Source organism: Cnephaeus nilssonii (genome assembly GCF_951640355.1).
Source record: "Cnephaeus nilssonii genome assembly, chromosome: 10".
Classification (NCBI taxonomy): domain Eukaryota; kingdom Metazoa; phylum Chordata; class Mammalia; order Chiroptera; family Vespertilionidae; genus Cnephaeus; species Cnephaeus nilssonii.
In genome coordinates this window covers 19,705,688-19,720,729 of record NC_137081.1, presented here as the reverse complement: position 1 = coordinate 19,720,729, position 15,042 = coordinate 19,705,688, and the positions used below count along the sequence as shown (strand labels likewise).

Below are 15,042 nucleotides of genomic sequence, written 5' to 3'. Positions count from 1 at the left end.
AAATCGGTACAGCAGTCTGGTAGGGTTAACATAATGCTCTCCAGGTCCATCCATGCTGCTGCAAATGGTAAGAATTCCTTCTTTTTTATAGCAGCGTAGTATTCCATTGTACAGATGTACCATAGTTTTCTAATCCACTCATCGGCTAATGGGTATTTAGGCTGTTTCCAAATCTTAGCTATGGTGAATTGTGCTGCTATGAACATAGGGGTGCATATAGCATATATCCTTCCTGATTGGTGTTTCTAGTTTCTTGGGATATAATCTTAGAAGTGGGATTACTGGGTCAAATGGGTGCTCCATTTTTAGTTTTTGAGGAAACTCCATACTGTTCTCCATGGTGGCTGCACCAGTCTGCATTCCCACCAGCACTGCAAGAGGGTTCCTTTTTCTCTGCATCCTCGCCAACACTTGTCGTTTGTTGATTTGTTGATGATAGCCATTCTGACAGGTGTGAGATGGTACTGCATTGTCATTTTGATTTGCATCTCTCAGATAATTAGTGACTTTGAGCATGTTTTCATGTGTCTCTTGGCCTTCCTTCTGTCTTCTTTCAAAAAGATTCTATTTAGGTCCGTTGCCCATTTTTTTATTGGATCATTTATCTTCCTTTTATTAAGTTGTATAAGTTCCCTGTAGATGTTGGAGATTAAACCTTTATCAGTGATAACATTTGCAAATATGTTCTCCCATACAGTGGGCTTTCTTGTTGTTTTGTTGATGGTTTCTTTTGCTGTGCAAAAGCTTTTTATTTTGATGTAGTCCCATTTGTTTCTCTTTAGCTTCCATTGCCCTAGGAGCGGTATCAGTGAAGAAATTGCTTCGGCATATGTCTGAGATTTCTCTGCCTCTGGATTCCTCTAGTATTTTTATGGTTTCCCATCTTATGTTTAAGTCCTGTATCCATTTTCAGTTAATTTTTGTGTATGGTGTAAGTTGGTGCTCTAGTTTCATTTTTTTGCATGTATCTGTTCAATTTTCCCAACACCATTTATTGAAGAGACTGTCTTGACTCCATTGTATGTTCATGCCCCCTTTGTCAAATATTAATTGAGCATAGTGGTTTGGGTCGATATCTGGATTCTCTATTCTATTCCATTGGTCTATATGTCTGTTCTTGTGCCAGTACCAAGTTGTTTTGAGAACAGTGGCTTTGTAATACAGCTTGAAATCTGGTATTGAGATCCCTCCTACTTTGTTCTTCTTTCTCAGGATTGCTGTGGCTATTTGGGGTCTTTTTTTATTCCAGATGAATTTTTAAAGAGTTCTTTCTAGGTCTGTCATTGGTATTTTAATGGGGAGTGCATTGAATCTATAGATTGCTTTGGGTAGTATGGACACTTTAATGATGTTGATTCTACCAATCCATGAACATGGTATGTTCTTCCATCTGTTTATGTGTTCCTCTATCTCTTTTTTCAGTGTCCTATAGTTTTCCGAGTATAGGTCTTTTACCTCCTTAGTTAAGTTTATTCCTAGGTATCTTAATTTTTTTGGTGCGATGGTGAATGGGATTGCTTTTTTAGTCTCTTTTTCTGTAAGTTCACTATTGGTGTATAGAAATGCCATAGATTTCTTGGCATTAATTTTGTATCCTGCTACATTTCCAAATTTATTTATTAAGTCTATTAGTTTTTTGATGGAGTCTTTCAGGTTTTTTATGTACAATATCATGTCATCTGCAAATAAGGACAGCTTTACTTCTTCTTTTCCAATTTGGATGCCTTTTATTTCTTCTTCTTGTCTAATTGCAATGGCTAATACTTCCAGTACTATGTCAAACAGGAGTGGTGAGAGTGGGCATCCCCGTCTTGTTCCTGTTCTTAGGGGTAATGGTTTTAGTTTTTGCCCATTGAGTATGATGTTTGCTGTGGGTTTATCATATATAGCTTTTATTATGTTGAGGTATGATCCTTCTATTCCCACCTTGTTGAGAGTTTTTATCAAAAAAGGGTGTTGGATTTTGTCAAATGCTTTTTCTGCATCAATTGATATGACTATGTGATTTTTATCTCTCAATTTGTTTATGTAATGTATCATGTTTATTGATTTGCGGATATTGTACCATCCTTGCATTCCTGAGATAAATCCTACTTGGTCATGGTGTATGATCTTTCTGATATACTGCTGGATCCAATTTGCTAGAATTTTGTTGAGGATTTTGGCATCTATGTTCATGAGGGATATTGGCCTGTAATTCTCTTTCATTGTGTTGTCTTTATCTGGTTTTGGTAATAGGGTGATGCTGGCTTCATAGAATGAGCTTGGAAGTGTTTCTTCCTCTTAAATTTTTTGGAATAGTCTGAGGATGATAGGTTTTATTTCTTCCTTGAATGTTTGGTAAAACTCCCCTGTGAAGCCGTCTGGCCCCGGGCTTTTGTTTGCAGGAAGCTTTTTGATGACTGCTTCAATTTCTTCCATAATTATTGGCCTATTGAGATGTTTAGAATCTTCCTGATTGAGTTTTAGAAGGTTATATTTTTCTAGGAATAGGTCAATTTCCTCCAGGTTGTCCAGTTTGTTGGAATAGAGTTGTTCATAGTATTTTTTAACAATCCTTTGTATTTCAGTGGGGTCTGTTGTCATTTCTCCTCTTTCATTTCTGATTTTCTTTATTTGGGTCCTCTTTCTTTGCTTCTTGGCTAGAGGTTCACCAATCTTGTTTATCCTTTCAAAGAACCAGCTCTTGGTTTTGTTGATCTTTTGTATTGTTTCTTTGGTCTCTATGTCGTTTATCTCCGCTCTGATCTTTATTATTTCCTTCCTTCTGCTTACACTGGGCTTTTCTTGTTGCTTTCTTTCTAACTCTTTGAGTTGTAGAGTTAGGTAATTTATTACCATTGTTTCTGTTTTTTTGCAGTAGGCTTGTGGAGCTATGAACTTCCCTCTCCAGACTGCTTTCGCTTGTTCCAATCCATAGATTTTGGATTGTTGTGTTTTCATTGTCATTTGTTGCCATGATGTTTTTTATTTCTTCTTTGATCTCTCTGGTAACCCAGTCCTTGTTTAATAGCATGCTGTTTAGTCTCCATGTGTTTGATTTTTTTGGATTGTTTTTATTGTAGTTGATTTCCAGTTTTATGCCACTGTGATCTGAGAAGATGCTTGATATGATTTCTATCTTCTTGAATTTGAAGAGACTTTGCCTATGACCCAACATATAGTCTATCTTTGAAAATGATACTTGTGCACTTGAGAAGAATGTATATTCTGTGGTTTTGGGGTGAAATGTTCTAAAGATGTCAATTAATTCCATTCTAATTTGTCAGATATAAGTATTGCTACCCCAGCTTTTTTTTCATTTCCATTCTTCTTGAAAACCTTTTTTCATCCCTTCACCCTCAGTCTGTGTGCGTCTTTTTTTTCTGAGGTGGATTTCTTGTAGACAGCAAATATATGAATCTTGTTTTCTTATCCAATCTGTTACCCTATGTCTTTTGATTGGGGCATTTAATCCATTCACATTTAAAGTTATTATTGATAGGTACTTATTTGTTGCCATTTTTATTCTTTACCCCTATGTTCCTTCTTTGCTTCCTATTTCTTTCTTTCTTTCTTTCTTTTTTTTTTTTTTTTTTACAGCAGACCCTTTAGCATTTCTTGCATTGCTGGTTTGTTGGTAATAAATTCCCTTAGCCTTTTTTTTTGTCTGTGAAGCTCCTGACTTCACCTTCAATTTTGATTGATTGCCTTGCTGGGTATAGTATTCTTGGATTCAGACCCTTCCTTTGCATGACTTCGTATATTTCATTCCATTCCCTTCTGGCCTGATGAGTTTCTGTTGAGAAATCAGTTGTTAGTCTGATGGGAGTTCCTTTGTAGGTAACTTTCTTTCTCTCTCTGGCCACTTTTAAGATTCTTACTTTGTCATTGATGTTTGCCAATTAATTATAATGTGCCTTGGCGTCGGTCTTTTGGGGTTCATTGTGCTTGGGACTCTGTGAGCTTCTTGGATTTATGTGGGGTTTTTCTTCCTTATGTCAGGGAAGTTTTCTGTCATTATTTCTTCAAACAGGTTTTCTATTCCTTGCTCAGTTTCTTCTCTTCCTGGAACTCCTATTATGTGGATGTTGTTTTGTTTCGTGTTGTCCCAAAGTTCCCTTAGGCTCTCCTTCTTCTTTTTAATTTTCTTTTTCTAGAAGCTGCTCTACTTGGGTATTTTTTTCCTACCTTGTCTTCTAGCTCACTGATGCGGTCCTCTGCTTCTTCTAGTCTACTCTTGATGCTTTCTATTGAGTTCTTTTCAGCAGCAATGTAATTTTTCATTTCTTCTTGGTTCTTCTTCATTTCCTCTTGGTTCTTACACATATTGTCGAATTTGTCTTTCATTCTTTTCAGCCACCTTATGACCATTTCTCTGAATTCTTTCTCTGGCAGGTTGCTTGCCTCCATTTCATTTATTTCCTTTTCTGGTGATGCCTGAGTTTCTTTCATATGTGGGCTGTTTCTTTGTCTCTCCATGGTCTCTCTTCTCCAGGTGTCTGGTTATGTAGTTCTCTCTCTCCTGCATTGATTTAAAGGCACAAAATACAACATAACCAGGTACAATGCTGAAGGCACTGAACAGAAATGTATTCACGATATTAATAACCCCAAATAAAGGTGACTACCAGAGAAAGGCAAATTAGAGCATAGGAGAGAAAGAAGAAGAGAAAAAGAAAAAAAGGAGTGCAAAAGTGAAACTGGGAAAAGAAGAAAAAAATAAGAGAGAAAAGAAAGAGAATATGAAAGAAGAGGGGAACAAACTATATATATGGGGAGGAAACTCCAATAGAACAGCCACTAATCCCAACAAATTCCAGCAACAAGTACCTGGAGATGAATACAAACTATAAACAACAACTAATATCAAGCGAGGCAAAGGAAAACAGAAGCAAAAAACAAACAAAAACAAAACAAAATAAAAAAAAAGAATAAGCAAAACAATCTCCCACATAAGCATAAAAAATTGATATAATCAACAATCAAACAACAACAAAAGGATAGAGAAAAACAAGTTTTTGGATAGTGAAGACTGAGAAGAGTGAGGTGTGTATGGACTTGGAGTAAGGGATTGGAAATTAGATATATAAGTAGGGTGAACTTTTAACAGGGGGTAAAAAGATAGAATAGGGAAAATGTAAAGCAGGAAAATGATAAGAGAAATAGGACAACAAAAGGGGAAAAGTTAGGAAGAGAGTGATGGCATAAAGGTAAAGTTGAGATAGAGTAAAATGAAGCTAAAGGGAAGATGAAAATAGAATGTAGAACACTAATCCCAAAGTAAAATAAAAAGAAAATAAAATGATACTTTTTTTTATAAAAAGGTAAAATAGTAGTAGTAATAATACTGATTGAAAATAAAAATGTAATAATTAAAAAGGTAAAATCAAGTGAGGAAAAAAGAAAAAAATTAGTTTCTTAAGTAAAAGATGAAAAAAAATGTGCAGTAGTGAAGGTCATTCACTTCCTCTACTGTTCTGTTTGGCATGCCTGTTTCCTAGTCAGGACAGTATTGCAGTTCCCTGCATCCCACTGCTCCTCAGTGTTGTAAGCCAGTCCTGATATTTAAGCAGGCAGTGTGTCTTAATTTCTTGTATTCCTTTATTTGTGTTTACCCAAGAGTCAATTTGTGATTCAACCCATGGGTGGCAGTGTTTCTGGATTGACCTCTGAGTCTACAGGTCCTCTCTAGCCAGTGCTTAGATCCTGCTTTCCCTGTGGCATTCAATACCAGTTTGTGGGAGTGGGTTGCCCCAGAGCTGGTTCTCTGATGGTTATTCCCCACTCTGATCCCTAGGTTCCAATAAAACAACTTTCCTCTACAGTCTCTTAGGGTGTCCCCAATTGGGTGATCCTATGTATTGGGCTTGGTAATCAGAAGCAAGGATTTAAAGGAAAAAGAAAAAAACAAACAAAAGCAAAAAACAAACAAACAAAAGCCAGCTTAAGTGTGCGAACTCCAGGACTGCGCACAAGTCTATGGCAGTCTTTTTTTCCCCCTTGGGTCTAAGCAGCCAGCACACTTTTAAAATTTTTAGGCTGTCCTTTTGTGTCATTTCAAAATGGGTTGCTTTTAAGAGTTCCTTTCTGTTAGCAGCTCTGAGGACCCCCTTTCACATTCACAGATCACGCCAGCCCCAACAGCCATGGATTTTTCTAGGCGCAGACTTCCCCAGGTCCTCCAGCTCCCACAGTGAGCGTGATTCTCTCTCCTGCTGAGAGCAGAGATCTCACCTTATCCCAGGCGAAATCTGACCTTTCCGTGGTGGAGTATAGAGTTCCTCTGAATCCGCGTGTTTGTGCCAATTGGGGACTGGTGTTCTGGGGTTCGCAGCTGTTCAGTGGGTGCCGTAGTTGTTGATTTACAGGCTTCCTGTAACATCCACTTTCCCCTTCAAGATGGCGCAGTCTCCGCATCTGAGCCGGTCACTCCGGGAGGGAACCCAGCAGCAGTGGGGGCTGCCCGGTCAGGGGAGCCCCTTCCAGCAGTCCCCCACAGTCTTCTGGAGTATAGCTGTCCCTCAACTCACCAACAAACATTCCCCGTGCGACCCTCAGCTGTTCTTTCTGTCTGCTCCGGGACAAGGCTCAGGACACATCTCTCTATTCCTCCGCCATTTTTTCCTCCTCCCACAGTAGTCTTTATTCAGGAGCAAATGCAGTATGAATTAAGAACAGCCTGTTTTTATTGTTTCATTGACTTTTCCAGCTATGTTATTTTATCACGTGGCAGGACCCTAAGCAAGTCAGACTATTATGACTATATGACATTCCATACACAACTTTTGTAAGGTGGTCAGATTTAAGAATGAAAAAAATAATAGCTTTCATAAATGTTAGCTATATCAATCTTAAAATGGGATGAAAATAAAGTTATTGTTTCCATAATAATAATAAAAACTAGAATACCTCGATTCTACTTAGCTCTGAACAAAAAACATTTTATTACTAAAGACCAGAATAGAGAGACATGTCATCTTCCTCAATGGAGAGAATCAATGTTAATGAAATCAAATTTTTCTAAATTAATGTATAAATTTAACATATTTTTGGAATTCAACACACTGGTTCTGAAGTTTGTTTAGAAAAATGTTTATGCAAAAAAAGCCAAAAATGTGTTGAAGAAGAATAATGGGGGGATTTGATCTTGCTGACATCAAAACATACTCTAATGCAATACTTATTTACAATATCTGGTGCTGGTACTGGAATAGATTAAAATTAGTGGAATTTAATGGACTCTTGTATCAGTACCATGTATCTGTGGGAGTTTGTAGGATAAAAGCAGCATTTCAGATCTATGGGGAAAGAATAGATCATTCAGCAAAAGTTTTGCAGCAATGCGTTGTTCATTTAGAAATAAATTAGACCCCCTCTCTCACATCACATATATACAAAATAATTTTTAGATATATTGAAGTGCTAAATATAACAGCAAAAGCATAACATTCTTGAAGAAAATGTGTTTTAATTCCTAGAACTACCTTTCATTATCAGTTTGATGTATATATTTCCAGAAATTTACTATGCACACACATATATCCATATTTATAGACTTTTTTCTTTTTAAATAAAAAGGGATCCTGCTCTGGTATTTTCTTCAATTAGTTTTCAGTCCACAGGTTGACACTCAACCACTGAGTCACTCCAACTGGGCAGCAATACTATTTTTAATGAAAAAATAGCTGCATTTTCAAAAACAAAAGAATACATTTTTTTTACATTTATACAAATATCTTTAATGTATGGCTTACTAGAATACAACTGGACTTTCATATCTGCCTCTGCATCCAATCTGTTGCAATACATTGTTTTGGTTAAAGCGTATGAAGAACATCTGGCATCTTACACATGGACAGTTGGAAACAGAGGCACATTTATTAATATTAGCATTTTCAGATAATTGTGAATATTCTTCTTTACTATTCAAAGAGTGGCAGTTTTTATTTTATTTCATTACTTTTTTAATGAAAAAATGTTTTTATTGATTTCGGAGAAGAAGGGAGAGGAGAAATAGAAACAGTGAACGACCATAACCTGTGTATGTGCCATGTCATTGTTCAAAGGCATATTGACTATTTCAGGGATACAAATATACAAGGGACTTGGGAGTGATGAGAAGTATGGTTGTGGTGGGCAATGAAAGGCATAGAAGGAGCTGAGTTGTTTGAAATGGAAAAGAGCCCAAATTCAGCCCTGTGTTTACTTTGCCTTCTTCATGTTGTGTAGCTTATTTGATGCCTTCAAAGGCTCTGTCCTATCTTGCTGTCTTCACGTAATCTCTTACCTGATTTGCATGATGCTCAAATAAAAAAAGGCCGCTGTCTACGTTCTGCCCACTTATGGTGCACATACACCTTGGAATTCATGTTGTAGTCGTGTGCTCTGAGATGCGTTTACTCAGGATTGGGAAGCAGGCAAAGAGGAGACTCGTCAGCTTTTCTGTGAGCCTGTGTGTGTTTCCATTTCCAGATTTCCTCAGTGGTATGCTTCCTGCTATCTCCAGCAGCTTCCTTCATCACCGGACAGTTGGTGGACGTGGATGGGGGCCAGTCTCTCTATAATCACATGTTTGATGTACCAGGTGAGCAGTCAGGCAATGAGTAGTCACTACCCTTTTCGTGTTCATAGTTTCAACATGTCTTAAGTAATTACTTAAGAGATGGGAGTTTTCTCTTTAGCACATCAAAATGTGCAACTTGTTTATATTCATGATATGATTTTTAAAGGAAATATTCATCATCACAAAAATATCTAAATATATTTATTTATAGGACTTAGCTTTAGGTATATTTTAAAATGTTTTTTTGGGTGTGTGTGTGTGTAAGTTGGTAGAATTTGAACCTTGAAAAATATTCTCAATATGAGTATATATGTTTAAGGAAGAGATAGAAAAAAGGCAAGAAGTTGCCTTACTGTTTTTTTAGATCGAATTCTTCTTAATTCCTCCAGTAAGTGGCTTGTATATCTGAGCAGAAGAATCATACGTGTTAGGTAGAGTGGGGTTATGGTGCTGTTTTACACTATCTTTGGGATATATATTAAATGAAACCATATGAATTTACTGTATTCATTTTTGATGTATAAATCAGTAGTTTTGTAAGGCTCAACCAAATGTAGATATTACACACAAATGTGTGTGTGTGTGTGTGTGTGTGTGTGTGTGTGTGTCTCATGACTAGACCAGAGAACTTTGGGATTGAAAGGTCCTAAAAAACATCAGTCCAATATCCTAACTTTGCAAATGACAAAACAAATTTATAGAAATTAAAAGGCACATTCAAGCTAATCACTCCCAAAACATAGAGAAAGATATAAAATTCAAATGTATTCAAACTGTAGCTCAAGATAATGGACTAAGTGGCTGCTAGCAAATTAAAATGTGGTTGATATAATGTATTTATCTTTGAGTTTCATATCAGGGACCCAGGTTCAACCTACTTTTCCATGTGCTAACAGTCTGATTGATTAGTATGGAACTGTAATATTACTTATTATTTTCCCCTCCCATATATATTTCTTTACAAATAGCATCAATGGTAATGGACATAAGATACTTTGGTTTTAAGTGTCTCAGTTATGAACACAGAAATGCCTACATGGTATGTGGGATTGTTTTCTGATAGTATTTAAAGTAGCAAGAGTGGGAGAGAATCTTTCCACTTCCCTCACCAGAGTTGAGTCAGTAGTATTTGTCAAGGTGAATTGCATTGTTTTTCCTTTATAAAGTGAAAGAACTCCCCGTGGCAGCTTCTCCAGGCCTCCAGTGTAATGATTTTCTTTTGTAATTCTAACACTGTTTTTATCATTACAAAAACATTTTTAGGGTTTAAAAGAATATATTTTTTATTGATTTCAGGAAGGAAGGGAGTGGATGAGAGAGACAGAAACATCAATGATGAGAGAGAATCATTGATCAGCTATATCCTGCATGCTCCCTATGGGTATCGAACCTGCAACCACAGGCATGTGCCCTGACCGGGAATTGAACTGTGACCTCCTGGTTCGTAGGTCCATGCTCAACCTTGAGCCACACACGCTGAGCCATTTTTTTTTAGGTGTTTAAGGAAAGCAGTCACATCTATTTTTAAAGAATATATTCCCCAAAATTATGAGTAGGAATACTTAGCTTCTCCTTGTAGTGTTTTCTTTAGGATTGCCAGCCCTGGTGAGAATGCCTGTGATGGCAAGCTGGCTATACCCTTATTAGCTACATGACCTTGGGAAAATTAACTTCTGTAAGCCTCCACTTCCATCAGGTGAATTCACTTATAGTATTAATTTTGTAAGCTGTTGGGAAGATCAAGTTAGATAATGTACATTTAAAGCCCTGGGTCAGATGGGATGCTTTCAGGTGCAACTCAAGCTGGCTTGAGCCAAAGAAAAGAATTTGTTGCCTTGAATAACTGAGAAGCAAGTGAGACGTGTCTCAGCAGCTCAGTAGTCTCACCAAGGACATTTTTTCCCCTCTTACTTATGTTCTTGCTTCTATGATATTGTCTTTAAGACTATCTCTCCTGGTTGCAGGATGGCTGCCTGTTGCTCCTATAGCCTCATGCTTCTTTTTTCACATCCATCTGGACAGGAAGGGGGGGAGGGGAATAACTTTCAACATTTCTAACAAAATTCTGAGATCCACTTTGGTTTGAACCAGTTTATGCAAATGACCATCCCCAACCAATAACAGGGTCAGGGGAATGGAGTGCATTGGTTGACTTAGATCAGTCAGTCATCAGTCAGTGGTCTAAGTGTGGTCACTTCCGCAGAACCTCTTGGAATTGTAAGTGTAAACAGGCCATTAGAAAGATTAGATGAGGGACTGGATGCTGGGGAGGCAGCTAAATGTGCCTGGTACAAAGTAAGCACGTTGTTTTAAAATCATCATCATTAAGGAAGTAATATTTATTGAATGTCTACAGTATGCAAGTGCTATACATAGGGTGTCACATTTAATTCTCACAACTTGAAAAGATAGATGTGGTTATCCCCTTTAATAGATGAGAAAACCGAGGTTCTGAAAGAGTAACTTCTCCCAATTCTGAAAAGCTAGTAAGTGGCAGACCTGGGACTCAAACCCAGGATTTTCTCAAAACCTGTGCTCCTTGTCCTAATAATTTCTATTTTCTTTCTGAGAAAAGGGGTGAACCAGGGAAAATAACAAGAGGGTTTGGTGGAAACTGGGAGGACTTGTAAGGTTAATGGATTTGCAAGTGACATGAGGTTTTCCACTTACTTAACAGATCATGACAACTGGCCGGAGGGAACAGGGGACCTTTCTGTTGTCAAAAGGATGAAAGAGTCTTTACAACTTAAAGCCAATCTCTAAACTAAAGAAAGAAGGAGGTGACTTTTGTCCCAGAATGCCTTAACATCTTAAGAATGCATTTTTGTACTTTCATGTAATTTGTATAGAAAAATCACTGTGTTTTTTGAATGTTTTCAATTTTGGCCATGAAAACTATTCCTGACATAAATGCATTTTTAAGTCCCAACTAATACCATTTAACCTGTAGTTTTCTAAAAAGTTAAGAATGGAAATTAACATACTTTATGATTATACTTTTAATTCTAAGAAAGGTATTTGAGGAGTAGAATACTTTCTAATTAATAATAGAGATATCATGATCTCCTAAAAGGTTTAATTATAATAAATTTAAATTGCAACACCACTGTGATTCCAACAACTGGATTTATATAGTGACTCGTTTTACCTGGCAAACACTTTTGGACCAATAAAGCTTTATGGTAACTATCAATGTGTGGTTTGTTTTCATGAAGTCGAATTTCTATAAACCTTAATGCAAAAGATTGGTTAGTAGGAAGTAAAGAGGACTTTAAAGAACATGGAAATAGCAGTTTCCATGAACAACTACTAATATACTGGGACTGAAATGAAGAACCCTACTCCCACCACCCCACCTCCCAGCTGACATCCAAACCTTGTTGGGAGGGCGCGGGCTGGCCCACTTGATGGCTGGGCAGTCACTGTGGTGTTCTGCTGGTGGAACTTGCTGGAAATGTGCCCTCTGGAACTTGCCCGAGAATATCCACCATCTAGGGTGCCAGGGGAAACTTCACGGGAGGTGTCACATCAGAGGCTCTGCTGCACAACTACCTGAGGGAGGTGCCAGGGACACTGCTGCAGCTGGCTGCCCTGCACCACCACCAAGGCCTGCAGACTGGAGTCTGGAGAGGAAAGCCTTCACCTCCTACAGTGTCTCTCCATCGCCCTCTCCTGACAAAGCTCAGTGTCAGCTGGCAAAGGAAAACCTGAAGGGCCCAGATCCATTGTCACAGAGCTGAGAAGCAATGAATCTATCACTGGCCCACTTGGGGCCTTGGCGTCAAGCAGCCTGTCACTTTCCTTAAGGAACAGTGCCACTTCGGGGCTCAGCGTTGGTCTCTATGTGGACAGGCTGCACATTTAGAGGCAGCTCCAACTGCATAGGCTTTGCTTAAGTGGGAGCCCCTGATGTTGGGCCTGTTTGCAGTTTTCCTTCACTCTTGTGCCCATAGGCCAGTTCTGTGGTGGCAGGCGCTGGGGGCTGGGGAACTCCAACTGACTGAGTCATCTGGTCTCCTGGGTGTTCTGTGCCTCTCTGGGGGCATGAATGTGTGAGACAAAAATAGCACTTTATGCTCACTCCTCAGTGTTTTGTCCACATGCTTCTGGCCCAGGCCTTCTGGTTTCCAACTTATCTGTCCTTTTCCTTTCAGGTGCCTGGCTAAACCACATGGCTGTGGGCCATCTGTATATATTCTCACTTAGGGCCATTTTCCTTTCCAGCGTGAATACAGGTTGCACTGCCTATAGATTGTTTATTAGAAAGGTTTTCCCTCACTGCCTCACAGGTCTTCCTCTAAATACGGCTGTAATGAAGTTCTGACAACTGTGAAGGAAGAATTTCAGACCAGGACACAGTCCAGGAAAGGGTCAACCAGGCAGATGGGAAGTCCTTGAGCCAGTCACACATTGGTTGGCCCCATGGCTCACAGGAATAGGCCTGAGTTAACAACTTGGCTGTGTTCAGTTTTTGGCTGGGAGCATCCCGAGGGCAAATGCACTGGTGGATCCAGAGCTGTCAGTCAACTGTGCTCTCTAAAGCAGGGATCTACACTGTGCATTTTCATGGCTGCCACATGACTAAATCCTGTAACTGTTTTGGCCCCATTTACTTTTAACACTGCCCAGGGACTTGGCACAAAAAAGTGTCACCTTGTGTCTGGACACAAGTGCCTACTTTGGATTCCAAGACTTACTAGTAGCTGCAAAGCTTCATCTTGAACTTTTGTTTCTGCTGTTAGTGTTTCTTCTGTGCTCCTCGTTTACAAGACTTTCACTTCACTGAAGTAGCTGCCTGAATAAGATCATCTAGCAGGAAGATTCAAAACCATTTAAAAAAAAAGGTGTATTATACCAAAGCTAGTGATTATCTAGCTCTTGCCTTAAGATAGGTATGCATAGTTTGAATCTTGTCTTGTGGACAAGGGTATTTATGGTTTGTCTGATAACCAAGGCTCTCTGTTGGTTAGTGGCAGTTTTCACCCACCACATAGAGAGAGAAATATGTGTGCACCCTGCCCTAGTGGGAGTCAGATTGTGGGGACCTGCCAAGTCCTAATGCTGTCGATGTCAACACTGCATTCCTGGGGGACATCTCCCCACATCTAGCAAGGCTCTCTGACCTGTATCCATCTGTAGCCTCCAAACTTGCTCTCCTTGAAGTTGTCAGTGCCCTACAAGGAAAGACCTTGAAGATCCCTTCTGATTGAGACCACTCTGCTGAAGCTACTAACAAACCTTTCTGCTTACTGCTCCTTGCATGCTTATTTTGGCCTTCAAAATACAGCTACACTTCTGCCATAAGCCACCCTTCTGCTCATTAAGTCCTCATGCTTATTTTGGCTTTCTCTGTCCATTTCTATAAAGCTATTGGTAGACTCTTTCCATAAGTTATAGATTTTAGAATCTGCTACCTGGGTTGAAATCCCAGCTTCTACCACTTACTCGCTTTTATAACAGCTTAGAGACAATTGAGGAATTTAAATATGAGTTGCATATGAGTAGATAATATTTAAAAATTACTGGTCATTTTGTTAGATGTGATAATAGCATGGCAGTTACTTTTTACAAAAGTTACCTACCCATCAGGGAAGAATTGTTGGTATTTGGGATTTGCCTTCACATACTTCAATTTTTAAAACAAGTGGGGGAGAGGAAGGAAGCAAGAGAACTGAGAGGGAAACATGGTAATAGTCGTTTAAGCAGCGTGACATCCATCATACATTATATGGTTGATTCTACTATTCTCTCTACCTTTGAGTAAGTTTGGGAATTTCCCAGGTAAAAAACTATAAAAATTAAAGTGATCTCATTACTTACTTAGATAGAGGGTAATATGGGAAAGAGTTACCTGGTTATACATAAAGGTTATTTGGGAGAAACATGATGAGTTTCCACTGGATGTCAATAGTTTTGGGGGGTTCATGGGTGTGGGAGACCAGGTTCCAAATGGTGGTGATATGGTCGTAAGCAGCTAGTTATTAATAATAGGAAAGGAGCAAAAGGGGAAACCAGACATTATAAGTATGGCCATTTGAGCAGCTTCACCAGGAGATCCTTACTTTCTTCTTTTTTTATGTGGCAAAAATATATGTAACAAAAATTTGCCATTTCATTAAGCAATTTTTAATTGTTTGTTTGGAGTGTGCCTTTCCAAATAGATAACCATTTTGGAGGTTGTTACACGGGATCTCTGAACATCAGTTTTATATCAACTGACTTTTAAGTCTGTATGAATCACAACACTTCAAATTCTTTTTGTAGAAAAATATTCTTTTCTTCTAAACAGAAATTCCCTCCACATTTAAATGAATTGCTCATACTCATACATAATTTTTTATATCTACTACTTGAGTATTCAGTGTCTACTACTTGAATAGGATGCTCAATTTTAAATACAAATAGTTTTACCTGTAAATTTACTATGAGGGCACAGTAACAACATTTTGGTAATTTCTCAGAAGTGAGGGCTCCTACAGTGGAAAGTTAATTTTAAC

The 15,042-nt window shown here is 38.5% G+C and overlaps 1 protein-coding gene across 1 annotated transcript in view; it reads left to right on the top strand.

The window, feature by feature from the left end:
* Nucleotides 1-11,732, top strand: part of PECR (peroxisomal trans-2-enoyl-CoA reductase) — a 28,535-nt gene extending 16,803 nt beyond the window's left edge. Inside the window, exons 7-8 of the mRNA XM_079782600.1 lie at nucleotides 8,455-8,566; nucleotides 11,223-11,732. Coding sequence (XP_079638726.1) covers nucleotides 8,455-8,566; nucleotides 11,223-11,308 — 198 coding nt within the window. The 3' untranslated portion in view covers nucleotides 11,309-11,732. The remainder of the gene's footprint in view (nucleotides 1-8,454; nucleotides 8,567-11,222) is intronic.
* The last annotated feature ends 3,310 nt before the right edge of the window (nucleotides 11,733-15,042 follow it).